We start from the raw sequence: 19,297 nt of genomic DNA on the forward strand, positions 1-19,297 counted from the left end.
ATGCAAAAATCACTCTTGCCTATAAACATACAAATAATTTCTGTCCATTGGAGGTTCAGTTGACACCCTCCCTTCTTGGAAAAGCAATTTTGCCTCTTTGTGCATTCATTTCAACATTCCTTTATTCCAGGGGTCCCCAAACTACAGCCCGCAGGCCACATGCAGCCCCCTGAGGCCATTTATCCGACCCCCACCGCACTTCCGAAAGGGGCACCTCTTTCACTGGTGGTCAGTGAGAGGAGCGTGGTTCCCATTGAAATACTGGTCAGTTTGTTGATTTAAATTTACTTGTTCTTTATTTAAAATATTGTATTTGTTCCCGTTCTGTTTTTTTTTTTACTTTAAAATAAGATATGTGCAGTGTGCATAGGGATTTGTTCATAGTTTTCTTTATAGTCCGGCCCTCCAACAGTCTGAGGGACAGTGAACTGGCCCCCTGTGTAAAAAGTTTGGGGACCCATGCTTTATTCCATAAAAAGTTGTGCTTGTCTGGATTGTGACATGTCTTGTCCCCTCCTTAGTGAGTTAAGTCATATCCTCAATACATGCTCATTTATACTGTAGGAAACTCATGATTTTGTACTTTTTTGAAAATTATACCATAACATTATCAAAAAACAGTGCAATATTTCTAAAAGAGACCAGATTTATGAAGCTTAATTCAAAACAAATTAGTTGTAAAGTTTTGCTTAAACCAGGTTCTTAATATAATCAGAAAGTTTCACAGATTTCATTAAAATATAACTCGTTGGTTTTATTTAGGATGCATAATGTTACTGAAGCTTACAAATTACATTCTGATTAACAAATTTAAAATCAGAAAGAATCTAAAAGAAATTCCAAGAAATCTGCAAACATTAACACTAACTGCTATGCATTTTGATATTTTATTAAGTTACCTGTCAAACAATGGTATTCTTAGCATATTAAGTGAAGCAAGATAAAAAGCCTGTTTTGCCTTTTCAGACATATGCCCAAAGGAATCACTTTATAAACAATCTCCTATAAATGATCTCTCTCAAATATAACACTCAACAACAAAAAATTTCAAATATGTGCAAATTTTATAGTGAGTTTGAGCGATATTGTCCCCAAAGGTAACACAGGCAAAGCGCCGAACTTTTTATGTGTATTTGATATGGATTAAAAGTTCTAACTATCTGCCCAAATTATATAGCCTTCCCGAGGAAGTTTTCCAAATTGTAAAATTTTATTCATATTCCTAAGAGTTATAAATTCTTTGCTCCTTTATTCCTCCTCAACACTCTTGTAACTGATCACATTGTCTTCACCACCACTGAGGAGCCTGGAGAAGGAGAAGGGGGTCCCAGGAGAAGCAGAGGAACCAGGAGAAAGATTTGCAGTCACTACTGTTCCTGGACCACAGTTTTCATTACATCAAAATACCACTTGGAAGTCAATGTTAAAGAAATCAAAATGTTTCATTTAATCTACGGAAGTTGTATACAGGTCTAAATTTAAATACATCTGTGTTGTAGAAAGAAGAAAAGAAATTAGGGACAAGTTCTTAACTATATGATCCAAATACACATAACTCATTTAAGAGAAGTCATAGACTGTCTTTCCCAGATGAATGTTTTATATCTTGGCCTCCTGGATGGCTAGGAAGGATTAGATGATTCCTTCCATTATTCTAGAATCCTTGGAGGAAACTATTACATAAATGTTATAATTCATCTTAAAATAGTACCATATTTAAGTACTTAGAATTTTACTAAATCTATAAATTCTCTACCCCCAAAACCTTACAAGTATTAGCATATATATTTTTACAAGTAAGGAAAACAGGTCCAAAGAGGTTGAGAAGTGGAACACACTATACCACTAATAATTAGCAAAACTGAGAATTGGGAGGGATCGAGTCTGTCAGACTCCACAGAAAACAGGTCTGTGCAATAATTACTTTTCATTCTCCAATTTAGACTAAAACAAAAGTTTTATATCTATTACTTTATTTCTAGAATTTTACCTGGTAATATAAGAAGGAGAAAAGAAAAAGACAGATGGTCTAGAGATTACAATAGCTCTTTTGCAATCCTGTGTTTATTTTGGTGAAATAGAAGTAAAAACAAATTCTGTCATCTAAAGATGATTAATTTTATGCAAAAATCTCACCAGGATGTTTTGTTAGAAAATAAACCACTTCTGAAAATTCAAAACACAAAATTAGAATGCGATGTGTCCGATTTTTGTGTATGTATGTATATATATGTATATGTGTGTGTGTATATACACACACATGATAAAAATGTTTTATATATATGATATATAAAAGCATAAGATACATATATATCTTCTACTTTTGAGTGATTTTTTAAACATTTTCCATACTCTAATGATATTATTATTATATACCTCTCCAAAGAGCCCATATTACATTATGATAATACATTACTATAGCAAAGATAAATTCAATCTATAATACTATAAAGTTCCTAAAACAAATTACTTTAACATCTTTAGATCATCATGCCCATCTTAAATAACTTGACATTTAAATATAATTCCATCAAAATTCAGCAAATGAACCACTCTGCAGTGTTTGCCTCTTTTATCCATTCTCAAAAGGATGAACACTTACCCCATGTTCCTTAGCAGCTGTGGTGACTTTAAGGAGGACATCTTCCTCAACAAAAGGTCTCACAGCATCGTGGATAATCACCACTTCCGGCTTCGAGAGCTTCGAGTCTGGCTGATCCTCGGCCAGTGCTTTTAGTCCGTTGAAAATGGACCTGTGGCGGGTCACTCCAGCTTCGACCAGTGAGATGCGTTTGTGCTGGTACCTCTGAATGATACTCTTCATTGTTTCCAGGTTCTCTCCAGTTACTGCCACGACAATGTCCTTTATCCAGCAGACTCTACAAGGAAAGGATGTTCACGTTTCATACAGATTGATTCGATACAACTTTAAGTTAGCTGATAACAGAAAACTGAATGTTTACTAAATACTAGTATATCTTCATAGAGGGATTAAAAACTGAAAATTAATAACAGTTTTATGAATTTTAATCAAGTCTAGTGAAGAGGTTAAAAAATAAAACATTAGTGATTATGTCACACCATACATTGAACAGAAAGATATAAACATACTATTTCACAATATGTAGTGTGAAATTATCTATACACTGTGTGCAAAATAGACAGATATGATATACAGATATATAGTACAGATTTCTAACTAAAAGTTAAATTTGAATAATTGCAATATCAATCAGTAGATAAAGAGAAAAGAATACATCAAGAATATGCTTTTAAATTTATTTTCCATAAACGATTTTTTTTTAAGTGAGAAGAGGGAAAATACTGAGACAGACTTCCACATGCGTCCTGACTGGGATCCACCCAGCAACCCTCGTCTGGAGCTGATGCTTGAATCAGCCAAGCTATCCTCAGCGCCTGGGCTGACACTTGAACCAATTGAGCAACTGGCTACAGACAGAGAAGAGAGAGAGAAGAGGTAGAGGGGGGGCAAGAGAAACAGATGGTCATTTCTCATGTGTGCCCTGATCGGGGATCACACTGGGATGTCCGCACACCGGGCCAATGGTCTATCCACTGAGCCAACCTTCTGGGGCCCAAACAATTTTTTCTTATAGAATAGGAACACTTCAAAGCACTTTTAAATTCCAAAAGTTCTGTCTCTTTCTTTCAGAAGTTCACTGAATTAGCAACAAAGCTGGATAGCTAACACAAACTTTGCCTACATCAAGGTGAAATACTGTAGCTTAAATGGGGAAACTATAACTACATTTGTAGAAGTATAAATGAAACTTGAATAAAATGGGGAAAACTCGTAACAAGAAAATATAAAATTTAAAGAAAGAAATGAATCTGTTGAGTCAGATACAAAATATAAAATACACTTTTGTTTCTGTTATAAGACATTTCCTTGAAGAAAGACCTACTAACACACATTGAGTGATGACTGTATCCAAGAAGTCTAGCAGACTTCGCTTGAACACCAGTGCTACCAGCGGTTAATGCCATTTCAGACTCAAGATTCCACAGCCCACAGGCCTAAACCAGAGAACTCCCTCTGCACCATGACGTCAACTCTGAATTAAGGTCACCCTAAAATTTAATGGACTCCCTAGCCTATGAAATTCTGTATGTTCATACTAGAAAGCTACAAAGTCTTAAACATATTTTTAAAGAAATGGAAGAGGGGTTTTTAAAGTTACTAAACAGTGAAATTAACTCTCTACTTCATTGGAAAATGAATAAACAACATTGGGTTGCTTTACTCACTAATTATCAATGTCCTACAATCTGTTATTGAACAAACCCTTCCTATAGCCCCAAAGCCCATTCTGTCTGTGGCTACAAGAATACTACACTGATGAGCAAAACCAAGAGCTACTTTATAGGCACACTGCCTTTTCATTTTAAGTCCATTCCTTTCCTTTCACAAATATTTACTGAGCACCAAATAAATGATCAGCGTTGAGTATACAATGGAAATAGTTACTGCCTTCACAGAGTGTACAGATGAAACAAATAAGAATGCCAATAAACAATACAAGCTGTGATCAAGTGCTCTAAAGGACAAGCCCAGGCTCCAGGACTATGGACAAGTAGAACATTTGACCAGCAGAGAAAAGTCCAAGATGATGTTCCTGAAAGGAGAAGAGTTTGATCTACCATCCAAGCAGTGAGTGGCAGGAAAACGAGCAAAGGGGTTTGGAGAGAGGGAGAAAGGGCTGCTATCCTCAGAGGCCATGGCAAGGTCCTGAGGGGCTGGGAAGAAATGGAGTTCTGTGAGCAAGGGGGAGAGGAGCCCATGAAGAGGCTGGAGGCCCCAGAAAGCACCAGACTGGGCTGGGGCTTTAAGTCTCTAATTCTAAAAGTAATAGGAAGCCATAGAAAAGCTTTATGCAGGAAAAGACATTTGTGCTAATAAATAAATAAACAAACAAATTTATGAATAAATAAATAAGAAACTCACTTGCACCAATGTTCTATGATGGTAGCATGGTAATGGCCCCCAAAAGATGTTCATCTCCTAGTTCCAAACACCTGTGAATATATCACCTTACATGCCAAAGTAATGTCACAGATGTGATTAAGGGTCTTGAGATGGAAAGCTCATCCTAGACAACTTGGTGGGCCCACCATAATCACGAGTCCTTATAAGTGAAAGAGAGAGGCAGACAAGTCAAAGAAGGAGGTCTGAGAAGAGAGCAGTGGTCAGATTGACACAGGACCACAAGTGCAGGGTGACCTTCTAAATCTAGAAATGCCAAGCAAGTGGATTTTCTCTAGAGCATCTAGAAGGGCCATAGAACTGTCAGCACCTTTATTGTAGCCCAGTGGGGCTGATTTCAGGCTTCTGACCTCCAGAAATATAAGATAATACATTACTGTTGCTTTAAGCCCCTTGATTCATTGAAATTTGAACAGAAGCAATAGAAAACGAATTTAACAGCATAAATTTTACTCTGGCTGCAAGGTGAAAAATAGTTTGGGTATACAGAGAAAAGATGCAGATAAACCAGGTAGGAGGCTATTGCTGAAGTCTGGGCAAGACAATGATAGTAGTCTGTCTACCAGACAGAGCTTCCAGATGGGATTTAAGAGCTAAAAGCAATAATCTACAATAGTCAGTAAGATTAGCAAAATAAGTTAATTATCACATAATATAAATAATAGCTAACATCAATTAAGCACTGGTTTTTAAGCATTAGTTACCTTCAAACTCTCATGCAATCCTCACAACACTATATCGTCTCTCATAATCTGGGAAACAAGTCAGAAAGATATCTGATCTATAGAAACATTATACCTATTTCCCTACACTACCATCTTATGCCAAAGAGGGTAGAGGGGGCATAAATGGTGATGGGGAAAGCCTTGACATGGGAGAGTGAACATACAATACAGTGTACAGATGATGTGTTGTGGAATTGTGCACCTGAAGCCTGTATGATACCGTTAAACAATGCTGCTCCAATAAGTTCAATAATTTATTTTAAAATATTTGGAGAAAAAAGTGTTTTCACCATTTTTAATCAAGATAATACAACGTTCCATTTTCTAGAATGCGGTTTCCATGATAGCAGGGACAGTCTGTGGTGTCCATTGCTTTATACCTAATACCTAGAATGTACTCATTATACGTTGAATGAATAAATGACTGTGGTCCATCTCACCTACCAGGAGCCATATAACATCTTATAACATTGTATAGGTTCTAAGATTATGAAAACACAGGAAGCTCTCCTCATAAACCTAGTTAACTATTGAATATATAATCAAAAATGAAAACAGCCTTCCCTATGCAATGTAGCTTTGTGGATTGTTTTTGTTTTGAGGTGTTTGACTCTTTAATTTCTAGATTTTAAGGCTCCTAGAGGGCCAGGATTACTTATGTTATGTAAGTAATTTGGAAAAACTTTGATTCCATACAAACAGTGCAGTAATTCACAGACAACCAAAGTATAAAATATGTAGTAATCTGTGCAGGCAATAAAAGGGATTCTGGTATAAGGCTAAGTGTGGTTTGCATTTCATTAGCCCATGCATCCTCCACTCCTTTTATTGCAAATTTAACAATTAATAGAACTTACTTTTACTGACATCGTTTAGAGTGTATACTGTACTTAACAAAGCTCTTAGAAAAGGACAGTGACAGTTCCATAGCATCCCGAAAACATAAGGTTTGCCAAGATTCTGTCTGCATTGGCACAGCTCTTCCATAATGTATTGCACCAACCAGTTGCTGGTCCCCTTCTCATCTTAACTCAACACAATCCATTCTCCCCAGTTCTAGATGATTTTCCTCAAGTGCAGACCTGAGGTCATTCCCTGCTAGTTCAAGACTCAGCCTATCCCCCTTGCACTGCTTGGTCTCTGCATGCCCCCCTGACTCTACTGACCACATTCTCCCACACACCCAAGTCCTCGCTTGTGCTGTTTCCTTGGCCTCTCAACACTATCCCTTGACCCTCTCATCTCCCATCTCCACCCACTCCAGCCTGAGTCCTACTCCCTTCAGCTTTCAGTTCAGATATGGCCTCCGCTAGGTAGCTCTGCGTTGTTCTGGGTGACGCATCACTTCCAGAGGGTTCTATTATCACTAGGGAGTCTTATTCATACTGTAGCTTGTTTCATTTTCTGTCTTTTTCAGTAGGCTGCTAACTTATAGAAAGCAAAGACTATGGCCCAGAGTTTGGTACCTACTGAACTTGCAGGAATATTAATAGAAGAAACAGCAACTAAGATGTATGAATAGTTTGATGGGTGCCATGTACTATGTAGAGCACTTGCTGCAATATAGTATAATATCTCAATACTTATATCAGCTCTCTGAGAGAAGTTATTATTATAATTTCCACTGTACAGTGGACACAGCGGCAGAGTGATCTGTCTTTGATCATAGTCAGGAGATGAAGAAACCTGGGTGAACCCCAGTTTGACTTTGGAGCTCACATTGTTAGCCTCTGCAAGTTCACTAAGAAAGAGGTCATAAAATTCAAGAGAGGAAAGATTATGTCTGGTTCATTGTGTCTCCAGCACTTCATTGATATTATTAGTGATAATCCCTATATGATTGCTACATTTGTGGTAAAAAAAAAAAATAGTCAAATTTCTTCTAATTCAAGGAAAAGTAGGCATTTCTTCATTTGTGTGCTCATTTAGTCACTCAGTAAACACCAAGCTGCTAGTATTTGCCAGGAACTATGCTAGACCCTGGTCATATAATAGTGAATAAAGACTGGCAGAATTCCGGACTTGCAAACCATCCATCAATAAAGATCTGTTAAATCAATCCATGAATAGGGAAGAGAAAGCATAAACAATTAGAAAGTAATAAGAACTGCTCTTAAGTTTAAGAAAAGAATTTTTTAAAGTCATATATTTCAGTTGTTTATTAATACATCACACAAAGTTTTCTTTTAAGATAGAGAAATTAACAAAACATGCCCAACTAAGTCAGTGCCCAGCATTGTTCCATAAGGCAAGAACTTAACTTGTACCCTAAGCTACTCATCTCTGTTGCTTTTCATAGTATACTCTACCAGAAAATAGCTTAAAAGCAACTTTTAAAGAAATAATATTGTTTTTATCAAAAATTATGTTGAACTAAGTGTTAAATATAGAATAACTAAGAAGGAGAAAATGATGGATTACTGCTTGACATAGTCATTCAAATATCTGTTCAATGAGTCAATTAATTAATAAGTCAATTCCCAAAGGTAAATTCCAATTTTATCAGAATGCCTTAAAATCGCTATAAAATAATGACCTGTGTTCCATCAAGCAGAAAGCAGTCAAAGTAGATGTAAACAATTACAAACAAACTCCTGGCCTTAGGCTATTTCACAGAGTTATATGAAGCTCTACATCAGGGGTCCCCAAACTACGGCCAGCAGGCCACATGCGGCCCCCTGAGGCCATTTATCCGGCCCCCACCGCACTTCCGGAAGGGGCACCTCTTTCATTGGTGGTTGGGGAGAGGAGCATAGTTCCCATTGAAAAACTGGTCAGTTTGTTGATTTAAATTTACTTGTTCTTTATTTTAAATATTGTATTTGTTCTCATTTTGTTTTTTTACTTTAAAATAAGATATGTGCAGTGTGCATAGGGATTTGTTCATAATTTTTTTTATAGTCTGGCCCTCCAACGGTCTGAGGGACAGTGAACTGGCCCCCTGTGTAAAAAGTTTGGGGACCCCTACTCTTCATAGAAAAGTGTTTTATACCAGTATTTCTCAAACTGCATATTTCAGGACCCATTAGTGTGTTACAAAATCAATTTTCTAATATTAGACTAATACTTTTGAGTAAATGAAATAGAAGTTAATAGAAAAGTTAAAATGCAGAGCAAATAATGATAGGCTGTTTTCATGAAATTCATTCAAATGTGTGCATGTGTATATTTAAGTACGTGTTTGTCTCTGAGTCATGATGCAAAGTGTAATTCTTATAATAGGTCATGATAAAAAAGTTAAGGACACAACATTTTAGACCATTCTTAAGAGATAATGGGTTTATTATGTTGTGTTGTTTGGCAACCAAGCATATACCCAGTGCTTACAAGCCTTTATAAATACTGTTTGTACTGCAGAGGATTTATTCACATTCTTTCCCAGTTATAGAATTAAGAGCCTTTCACAGTATTAAAATTTAATAATGTAGAATCATGAAACTGAGAAAGACCCTGAGTACCTCACACAGTGCCTACTGCACAAATATTTGCTGAATAAATGGATCTGGTTGACCTCCTTAGCAGAAGGCAAGTCCACACTGAAACCCCTGTAGCCGGATTTTATCAAGTTCTCCTGAGCATTTCCCTCCCAGCACATTCCACAGGAAAATACAGAGCTCCATTACACCTACAGACATTTGGGGCAAGAAATATATATAGTATCTCAGAGGTTAATGTCTCCCAGAATAAGATAAATATTCACTGGATTACTCTGCTCAGTTTAATAAGATCAGTTCAGTATAGAAGATGGAAAAAAAATGTTTTGTTTTTTTTTTAAACAGATGGAAAACCAGGCCCTGTTAACACCTCTAAAGGGTTCTCCTGAGGCCATAACGCTTGGCCTCAAGGGATAGTGGAAGCTGTGACTCACTGCCGTGAGTCTTCCTGGATACTAGGCCTCTGGATTGTAGTGTGGCTCTAATTTATGGATTTCCATTTCTCTATACCCACCCTGACATTTTAGCAGCGAAGTGTAGAACTGGTGTAAAAGGACTGGCTACTGATTGCCTTCACAGAGTCAAGTCTCCCTCCTACCTATCGCCCATGAAGCTTCCAGTTGTCGAGACCCACCCACCAGTCTTGGTCTTATGTCTCCTGGTGAAGGAGCCCTATGGGAGCCACTGGGAACTTCACACAAATCTTTAATCATCTGATCTGTACAAAACATAGTCCTTTTGTATCTTTTTGTAAAAAACATTCCTTCCCTTGACTTAGACTTGACCCTTTTATTAATGAAGCATTAAGACAAAATTTTTAAGGTGTCAAATTCATATAGCTGAGCAATCAATCAGCTAAAAGTTTCCTAATGCCTTTCTATTTCTGAATCCCTTATCCAATTAATCACTAAAACCTGTCGATTCCTGTCTAAATATTTCTCCCAGTTTCCCTACTCCATGTCTACTTTTAGCTTAAGTCAAGCAATCAACATTGCTCATTTGGATGAACATTTATGTTTTTATTTCTATTTTATCTTGTTCGGACAGAAGTTGCAGTGGTTTCAGAAATATAGAAGAGAACAATTGTTTAAAGTACATAGAAAACAAAAGTGAAAAACAAAGAGAAAACAGAAAATCCCATAATCCATAATACATTGAAAGACATACCATGGAGTCTTAAACACTTAGTAAAAATGGACTTCCATTTTCCAGGACATATAACAAGAAAGCAATCCTGTCTCAATCACAAAACAGAGTTCCCCTAACAAACACATACAAATGGACAAAGCAGATACGTTTCTTCGTGAGTCGCCTGGAGTTATAGCTCATGAAGACAAACTCTTATTAACCAAACTAATGAGGGATTGAAATATGAATTAGGATGCCAATATGTTAATATAAAACGATATACATTACAGTGACATGGTCTGAAATGCTTTATATTAGAAGGACAGTATATTTTCCTCCCACAGAAGATTTGTATGGGAAGCCAATTTATGATAAGGTTTTTGATGAACATGGGAACATGTCAAGGAACAAATGATCTTAAGCAATGTCCTCCACCTAGGAGAACTGGAGAAATGTCAGGAGCTATGGGGAAGGCCATGCCAGGCACTGTGCAAATCTATCGTCAGAAGAATTCCACCCCACCTAGCCCATCGCCACCACCAACAACAGTCTGAACAAGCCAAAATTTGCATCTCTAACTTGCACTTGTTGTGGTTGTCATTTTAATCTACGTAGTTAGTCCAGGTTGTCTAATCCTCCATAATGACACTTGTTTTCTTTTAAAACCAGAAATTAGATTACTGGCAGGAATTTTTATTTCCTACTTCAGATCTTAAGAGACATTTTTTAAGCAGTAAAATTTAGATGTATGAGTCTATCAGTTGTGAGTAGATTTTCCAATTTAACTGTCAGAGCTTTATGCTCTTGCCAATAATTCTGCTTTCCCATGATTTCCTTCCTTAGAGCAACATTTCTTTAAGAAACTCAAGTCATAAAGTAATAGTTATGTAACAGATTAATACCCTTGATCTCAGCTTTTTGTTAGTAAAATGAGAAAAATCAAAGTTCCCTTCAAGTTATATAATCAGTGGCTCAATAATTTATATTGCAATTCCTTCTAAAAGGCCAAAATTAAACATTCTAACTCCTAGAAACTTTAATTAACTTCTGAAAAGCCCTTTTTCTAATACAACTTAAAAATTAGTTGTTCTGCTTGATTCTTTTAATTATACCCATAATGCACAGATCTGAACTACTAGTTGCGTAATTTTAATATGGAAAATATATAAACACAAACAGATACACTTACACAGGTCTATTCATAATGGCTAATTATAATAAATAGTATACCTCCAAACAACTGATTTAGACAGACTCTAAGTCTCCACTTTTCCAGATAGAGCCAACATATCTCAGATTTGAATTTTATTTAATCTGAAAAACAGCTATCTAATAGCACACAAGTAGAACTTAGCTAAATTAGAAAAATGTGTACTTCTACAATTTCACCAAAAGGAAAACACAAAACAAATGGACAAAAACAATCTGAAGTCCCAGTCAAGTCACAAGATGGGTGTTTCTCTGAGTCTCCCCCAGTTTCTCAGTTATGGACTAACAGGTGCTGTGTATGTAACATATTGTTACATGTACCTCTAATACAGCATTTTTCAACCGGAGTGCTGCTGCACGCGGTGTGCTGCAAGAACTTTTACAACATGCAACACCTGACTATTTGGTCAGGGGCACTGAACTCTTTTCCTTAGATTGTCAAATAAAATAATGACAACAGGCAACACAACAATAACCATCTGGTATAAATGAATCAAAATTATACTTTTTTTTTCGGTCACATCAGCAAAAAGTGCTGCTAAATTTTAGTAATTAGTTTATGTGTGCCAGCAGATGAAAAAGGTTGAAAATTGCTGCTCTAATACTTATAATTCATGAACCTCTCCAAGGTCCTTTAACCAATCAACTTGCTTGTTGATAAATGTTCCACCTGAAGGCTTATGTTTCCACTATCTGGGGCCTGTTAAATCTGATTAGTTAACATACCTTTATTGCCTTTCTTTTTTCTTTTCTTCTTCTTTTTTTTTTTTTAGAGAGAGAGGGACAGATAGACAGAGAGAGATGAGAAGCATCAACTCATAATTGTGGCACTTTATTTGTTCGTTGGTTGCTTTTTCATATGTGCCTTGAATGGTGGGGAGGGGAGGGATGCAGCTGAGCCAGTGACCCCTTGCTCAAGCCAGCGACCTTAGGTTCAAACCAGCAACCTTTGGACTCAATCCAGCGACCAAGGGATCATGTCTATAATCACACACTCAAGCTGGTGACCCCACACTCAAGCTAGTGACCTTGGGGCTTAACACCTGGGTCCTCAGCATCCCAGGTAGATGCTATATAAACAGCGCCACCGCCTGACCTGTGGTGGCGCAGTGGATAAAGCGTTGATCTGGAAATGCTGAGGTCGCCGGTTCGAAACCCTGGGCTTGCCTGGTCAAGGCACATATGGGAGTTGATGCTTCTAGCTCCTCCCCCTGTCTCTCTCTCTCTCTCTCTCTTTCTCTCTCTCTCTCCCTCCCTCTCTCTCTCTCCTCTCTAAAATGAATAAATTAAAAATAAAATAAAATAAAAAAAATAAAAAAAAATTAAAAAAAAAAATAAAAATAAAAAATAAACAGCGCCACCAATCGGTCAGACATATTGCCTCTCTTTCTTTCAGAGTTTTATCTTTTATCTGCTCTACCTTCTCTTACATTCATTATTCCCTCATGTGGCTATATATTTTCAGTTCCTTTGGGTGAATAAATGAAGGAGAGGAGTGGCCTGTTTCTTTATATTTCTCTATCCCAATTTAGGAATTTGGGGCCAAACTTCAGGAGTACCCTACTCAGTCAAAAGCTCTAAATAGTTTGTTGGTTCAATATGAAAGAAAGAAGAAAGAAAGAAAGAAAGAAAGAAAGAAAGAAAGAAAGAAAGAAAGAAAGAAAGAGAGAGAGAGAGAGAGAAAGGGAAGGAGGGAGGGAGGGAGGGAGGGAGGGAGGGAGGGAGGGAGGGAGGGAGGGAAGAAAAGAAAAGAAAAGAAAAGAGACCCATAAGGGTTATTTTTCAAAAAGTATCTTTAATTTCTTAGTCGAGAAAGAACTAAGAAATAAAAATTATTCACAAAACTTCTTAACCCTGTATTAGTGAAATGGAAAAAGCTTGAGCAAGGAAAATTCTAACTGTGAAAGGCAAAGTCAAACTCTGGACACCACATACTCAAAGCTCTTAAAGGGCAAGGAAATCTGACACCCTCTTAGTAGCACCTGGATGATTGACAGTAATGATACCCAATAACATCTTTTCTTCTGCCATTGAGAGCTGTGCCACACCCTTAATACGTAGTACATTATGTATAATTTCTCCAAAAAGTAAAAAATAAGAATTTTGCAAGACACTTTAAGCTTCCATTTCCTTTTCTTATTTAAACTTGCATAATTCACCTTTTGGGATGCAATAACCCAGGCCTTTTATCACCAGGCTGTAGTCTATGGATCCCATTTTTTATCAAGAGAAAGAGAAAAGCTTTCATTTGGCAAGTGGCTAAGACTAAGTGGCACTATACAAACACCCCTGTAATGCAAGGTTTCCAAGGACACCCTGAGACATATGCAAAATATAATATTCTAGAAGTTTTTCATAAATGACCAAAATGAGCCTTGGCGTATTTTAAAATGAAGGTTTTGATTAATTACTATTAGGATTTTATGAAGGCTATTAATTAAATAAAAATGGAAAACAAGTGTTGCCTTATTTTGCATGAACAATGTATTTCCAGAATATTCTTTTACTTTAAAGGTTGGTGTTTTTTGCTCTGGCTAGTAGTGCAGTAGATACAGCATCCTCCCAGAGCACTGAGGTCACCGGTTCAAGCCTGGAGTCACTGGCTTGATCCCAAGGGCATCAGCTGGAGCCCAAAGGATGCCTGATGGAGCCTGAAATAGGGCTCCACCACCAGGTCACAGGTTGGAGCCCCGGTCAGGGCACAGATGAGAAGCAATTAGTGATACATAACTAAGTGGTACAACAAGTTGATGTTTCTCTTTCTCTCTCCCATCCTTCCCTGCCTTAAAAAAGGGTGGTGGTGTTTTTTGGGGGTTTTTTTTTTGGTTTTGGGTTTTGGGGGAGAGGTTGTTTGTTTGTTTGTTTGTTTAGTTTCCACCTATTTCAGGCTTCCTCAGATGTTAAGATGCAAAACTGCAAATACAGAAGTTTTCACAGGAATAAAAGTTCAATGTGAAAATGACTACACTCGTCTACATCTAATTACTAAATAGACAAAGATACTGCTGGCCAAGATCCATTGTGTTCCATAAGATTACCTGCATAAATGAGCTATGGTGTCACAATGTCTATGATACTAGAATATTGTAGGTGCATGATCCATTCAGTGGTTTCAAGCAACCCACCCTCAATTACCCAAAGAAATGGAAGACTACAGAAACAAGAGAGGAAGCACTGGAATGGTTTCAACGTTTGTATGAGTTTCAAAGGTAACCATAGGCCAGATTACATGAATCAAGGGTGATTAGGGCTCTTTACAATTCCATTTTCCAAATGACAATATTCAAAAAGTAATACAATGACTGCAAAGCAACTTGGGCCCTCCGGTTTCTGGAGTATGTGAAAGCATGAGGGGGTTCTTTTGGGGGGAGACAACATGCTACCATCCTTTGACTAGAACCCCATCAGCTTTCTTTTCCCTAAAGCCATCTGCAGAGGCTATGCGAAAAGATGCCATCTCTCCTTAATAGCAAAGGGTTCACATCAATCCAAGGTTTAAATTTACTACCACAGCTGCCCACTACCTTCAAGAAGTTTAAACACCTCAGCAGTAGGACTGTGGACCTTGGCAATCCCCCTGCTTACCACCCCTCCAGCCTCACCCTGGGCTCCCTCCCATTGCTCGGTGATGGAAACAGGCCTCAGAAAATAACATAGGCCTCTTTTCATCTCCTTTACAGCTCCTGTAGTCCTCCTTATCCCATTCCCTCTCCCTCCTTCATTTCCCCAACTAACCAGTCCACTTTCCTGATAAAATTAGGCACGTGCTGGCCTCAACAAAACTCCCTTAAATCCGTGTCAGCCCTTAAAGGCTCGTATTAAATTCTCTGTTCAATTTCTGAATCTAGCAACTAGCAGCGTATTTCATATTAAGTTCTCAGTAAGTGTTTGTGAATGAACGAATAAAAATGAATGAACAAAGACCCAAGATCCTAGAAGTGCAAGTAATAAAACTCTTAACCCTGGAGCGTGCGGGGAGGGTGGGAAAGAGCGTGCGCATGCGCAAGAGGGAGAAAGCCTGAGTGTGAGAAAGGATGAGGTGAGGAAAAGTGAGAATGGCAGAGACTGAGACAGTGAGAGTGACAGGCACAGCATCTTCTCATTAGCCCACAGGGGCCACAGTGAGAGCCATGGTCCCTTCGTCCCTGCCCCCGCGCCCCGTGGTCCAGCGGCGCCGAGCCGGCCTTCCCGGGCACGTGGACGGCGTGGGCACAGAACGGGCCCCGCGGGCAGCCCCGGCCGCCCGGCCCCCCGGCCCCTCTGCTCAAGGCTCGGAGCCGCCCGTCTCCGCAGCGCGGGCGGGGATGGGCCCGAGCCCGAGTGCCGGGGCCGAGAGCAGGCGCCCGCGCGAGAGCAGCCCGGCGCCGGGGCCGCGGGCGGACGGGCAGGCAGGGCGGAGAGCCGGGGCCTTGGGCGGGGGTCGGGGCCTTGGGCGGGGGCCGGAAGCCGGCCTCGGGCGGGCGGGCGGGCGCGCCGGCGCCGCGTTACCTCTCCAGGGCCTGCAGGGTGTAGCTGATGAGCGGCCTCTCCAGCACCGGGTAGAACTGCTTCGGGGTGGCGACGCCCATCCTCTCCCCGCTGCCCCCCGCCGGCAGCACGGCCGCCACCGCCAGCGCCAGCGCGTGGCGCCGGGGCTCGGCCGAGGCCGCGGCCCTGCCCGGCGAGGAAGCCGAGGCCGAGGCCGCCCCGGCAGCTCCGCACACGCAGCGTAGGCGAGGCCCCGGCTCCGCGGGCCCGCAGGCGCCAGGCGGCCCGGGCTCCATGGCGGCGGGCCCCGCTGCTCCGGGCCGAAGCTCCCGCGGCGGCGGCGGCGTCCCCGGCTCCAGCCCCAGGCGGGGTCGCGGGCTGGAGGGCGGACGGCCGCGGGGTGCAGAGCGCGCAGACTGCGCCCACCCGTGCCGAGCGCCCGGGCAGGTGCGGCTCTCCAGGGAACGGCCCGGCTGCCCGTCTTCCCTCGCCGAGAGTCAGCGCCCCCGGCCGGGCTGACTGCCCCGCTCGAGGCTTTGCTTCTCTGGCAGGCCCGGCAGGCGCCGCAGGTCCGAGTGGCAGCCCTGGAAAGCGATAAGAAGGCAGTAGAGGTCTGCACTTCTTGCCATCTTTCATCCCTTTGAAGATTTGAAAGAATTTGAACTAAAGTTACAGGATGATGGGACAGAGAAATGTGCACCTCAGTTATCTGACTTGCATGAAATCTGGTAGACAGGTAGATAGATGGACAGCTATCATCATGGGTAGATGATAGCATCTGCTATCATGAAGCATCAGTAACCCAATCTGCAAATCAAAGCCACCCCGGGGAGATCCAAAACTGCTGACACCTCAGAGATTAGGGTTTAATTGGTCTCGTCTGCAGCCTGCGGTTCAGGGTGCTTTTCAAGATCCTCAGATTCCAAATGAGCAAGAACGTTTTGGAAGACAGAGCCCAAGCAGTAATACGAATAACTACTGAATATTCGACGTACATGATCTCATTTAATCTCCAGGAGAACCCAATAATTACACTATCCCTTTTACAGAGAAGGAAACAGGGCATAATGTTTAAGTAACGTGTAAGATTACACACCTAATGGTAAAATTGCCGTAAGGCCCTGGCACGGAAGTCCAGAGTTGAAGAGTACCCGGTCTGCAGACTATCTGACCCTTTTTTAGTACTGCCCTTACTGGCCGAGCTTAGCATGAAAATGTGGTGAACAATGGGGAGTGTCAGAGCATATTATATTAGTCCTTGAAATATCAATATAAACTTCATGAGAGCAGGGGCCTTACTTTTTTGGTTCAAATTGTGTGCCCAGCTCCTGGAAAATAACACGGGTTTTATAAATGGCTCCTGGAATATAACACGGGTTTAATAAATAGGTAGTGAATAAACTGATTAAATGAATTAATGTGAATTGAAGTACATATAATTAAATATTTTCTAATTCATATTTATCTATCTCTACCCATCACTAGTTAATATTAAGTTCATAAAAGCCCTGACACTGTTATCATTATTTGATTCAGTATTTTGACCTATTTTCCCCAGCAAGATTAAAGCATACAAAATTAAAATATAAATTCTCTGCTCCTATCTTCCTTTGATTTCATCTTATTTTTGCAAGCATGCTCAGTTTCACTTGTGTTACTGTTATTATAATTAATATTTGGCTTCATTCTCGTGGAAGATTGTTAGATCACTGACTCTTAAAAGTAGGCATCATAGTACACTTGACTTTGTAGGGCCACTATTATACCTGTTTCTGGCCTATACTATGCATTCTATTCATATCTGTTGACTAACCAGATGAATAAATAAATGTGAGTCGACCTAGAGAGGCAGGAAGACAAAGCAATAAGTTGTTTCTATTTATATTGATCTTTATACCTTCATTTTTTTCATCTAACAGTAGAGTTAAAGCTAGTGTTCATTTTCTTAGTATTCAGGAAAAAAATAGTGATAAAGGCCTTATTATGTTAATGCTATATAGTCATTATATATCACTAAACCTTGACAGTGTTTAGCCAGAATCATTTTATTGCATTATTTTTCTGCTTAGAACAAATATATTAATTTTACTCTGTTCACTCTGAATACTTATATGCTGTATATTAGCAATGTTTAACAGATACACATGTAGAAAAAAAGGACAGACTGTTCATTTGTGTATCACAATATGAGAAGCAGTATTATTTGCTGTTTTTTATATGGATATAAATAATTAGTTCCTTATTATGCATACTTTGGGTAAAAGATATAATTTCCATGTTACTTTATACCAAGTCATAGCAGCCACATTATGAAAATATCTCCCTTGCAACAGGCATTTGAAAGTACATACTGTGAGAAGGGTACCTTACTGGCTGGGCACTGCTCACCCTAAAGCTGCTGCAGTGGAGAGAGCCTAGAACCACTAACATGAGCCAGCCGAAAAAGGTAAGAAGTCTTGCCAAGTCAGACTCCCAGATTTCTACCTACAGAGTTCAGTGGAAGCAGAGTTGTAAGAGTATTCCCCCCCCTTTACTAAATATAGATTAGCAGGAGAAAATATTTGTTAAACTAGTTTCTTAGGCTTAGTGACTCTTGGTTACTTGGTTTCAGTTCTTATGGATTTAGTTAGTTCTACTTTTCTCTGTGTGTCTAGTGTCTCTCCTTTTATCCTGTGATATGTCCTGAGAGCTTGGCCTTTATGACCAAGGAGAATAGTTTCTCTCTGGCCTCTACCATTCAGAGGGTACACTTGCTAGGATGCTCCTTGGTCTCTGTCCAGCCATTCCGAGCTCTCAAGGAAGTGTTCTGTGTCTACATCAGGGGTCCCCAAACTATGGCCCCGCAAGCCGCATGTGGCCCCCTGAGGCCATTTATCCGGCCCCCGCTACACTTCCGGAAGGGGCACCTCTTTCATTGGTGGTCAGTGAGAGGAGCACATTGACCATCTCATTAGCCAAAAGCAGGCCCATAGTTCCCATTGAGATACTGGTCAGTTTGTTGATTTAAATTTACTTGTTCTTTATTTTAAATATTGTATTTGTTCCCGTTTTGTTCTTTTACTTTAAAATAAGATATGTGCAGTGTGCATAGGGATTTGCTCATAGTTTTTTTTATAGTCCGGCCCTTCAACGGTCTGAGGGACAGTGAACTGGCCCCCTGTGTAAAAAGTTTGGGGACCACTGGTCTACATTTCCTTCCAGAGATGGTAAATATAGGGCCCCTCATTCTTGTTTTCCGCCAGTCAAAGGATGCATGCTATCAGGCAGGTAGCTGAGTAGGCTGTGGATCTGAGCTTAGAGAATGAAACACCCCATTCAAAAGGGGGGAG

At 39.9% G+C, this 19,297-nt stretch overlaps 1 protein-coding gene across 2 annotated transcripts in view; it reads right to left on the minus strand.

Annotated features, from left to right (window-relative positions):
* CRPPA (CDP-L-ribitol pyrophosphorylase A) overlaps positions 1 to 16,398 on the minus strand; it is a 223,323-nt gene extending 206,925 nt beyond the window's left edge. For both annotated transcript variants that reach the window (XM_066238591.1, XM_066238590.1), the window contains exons 1-2: positions 15,990 to 16,398; positions 2,603 to 2,879 (exon numbers count right to left, since the gene is read on the minus strand). In XM_066238591.1, the coding sequence (XP_066094688.1) occupies positions 2,603 to 2,879; positions 15,990 to 16,264 (552 nt within the window). In that variant the 5' untranslated portion in view covers positions 16,265 to 16,398. The remainder of the gene's footprint in view (positions 1 to 2,602; positions 2,880 to 15,989) is intronic.
* Positions 16,399 to 19,297: the final 2,899 nt, after the last annotated feature.

Source organism: Saccopteryx bilineata, chromosome 7, assembly GCF_036850765.1.
Source record: "Saccopteryx bilineata isolate mSacBil1 chromosome 7, mSacBil1_pri_phased_curated, whole genome shotgun sequence".
NCBI lineage: Eukaryota > Metazoa > Chordata > Mammalia > Chiroptera > Emballonuridae > Saccopteryx > Saccopteryx bilineata.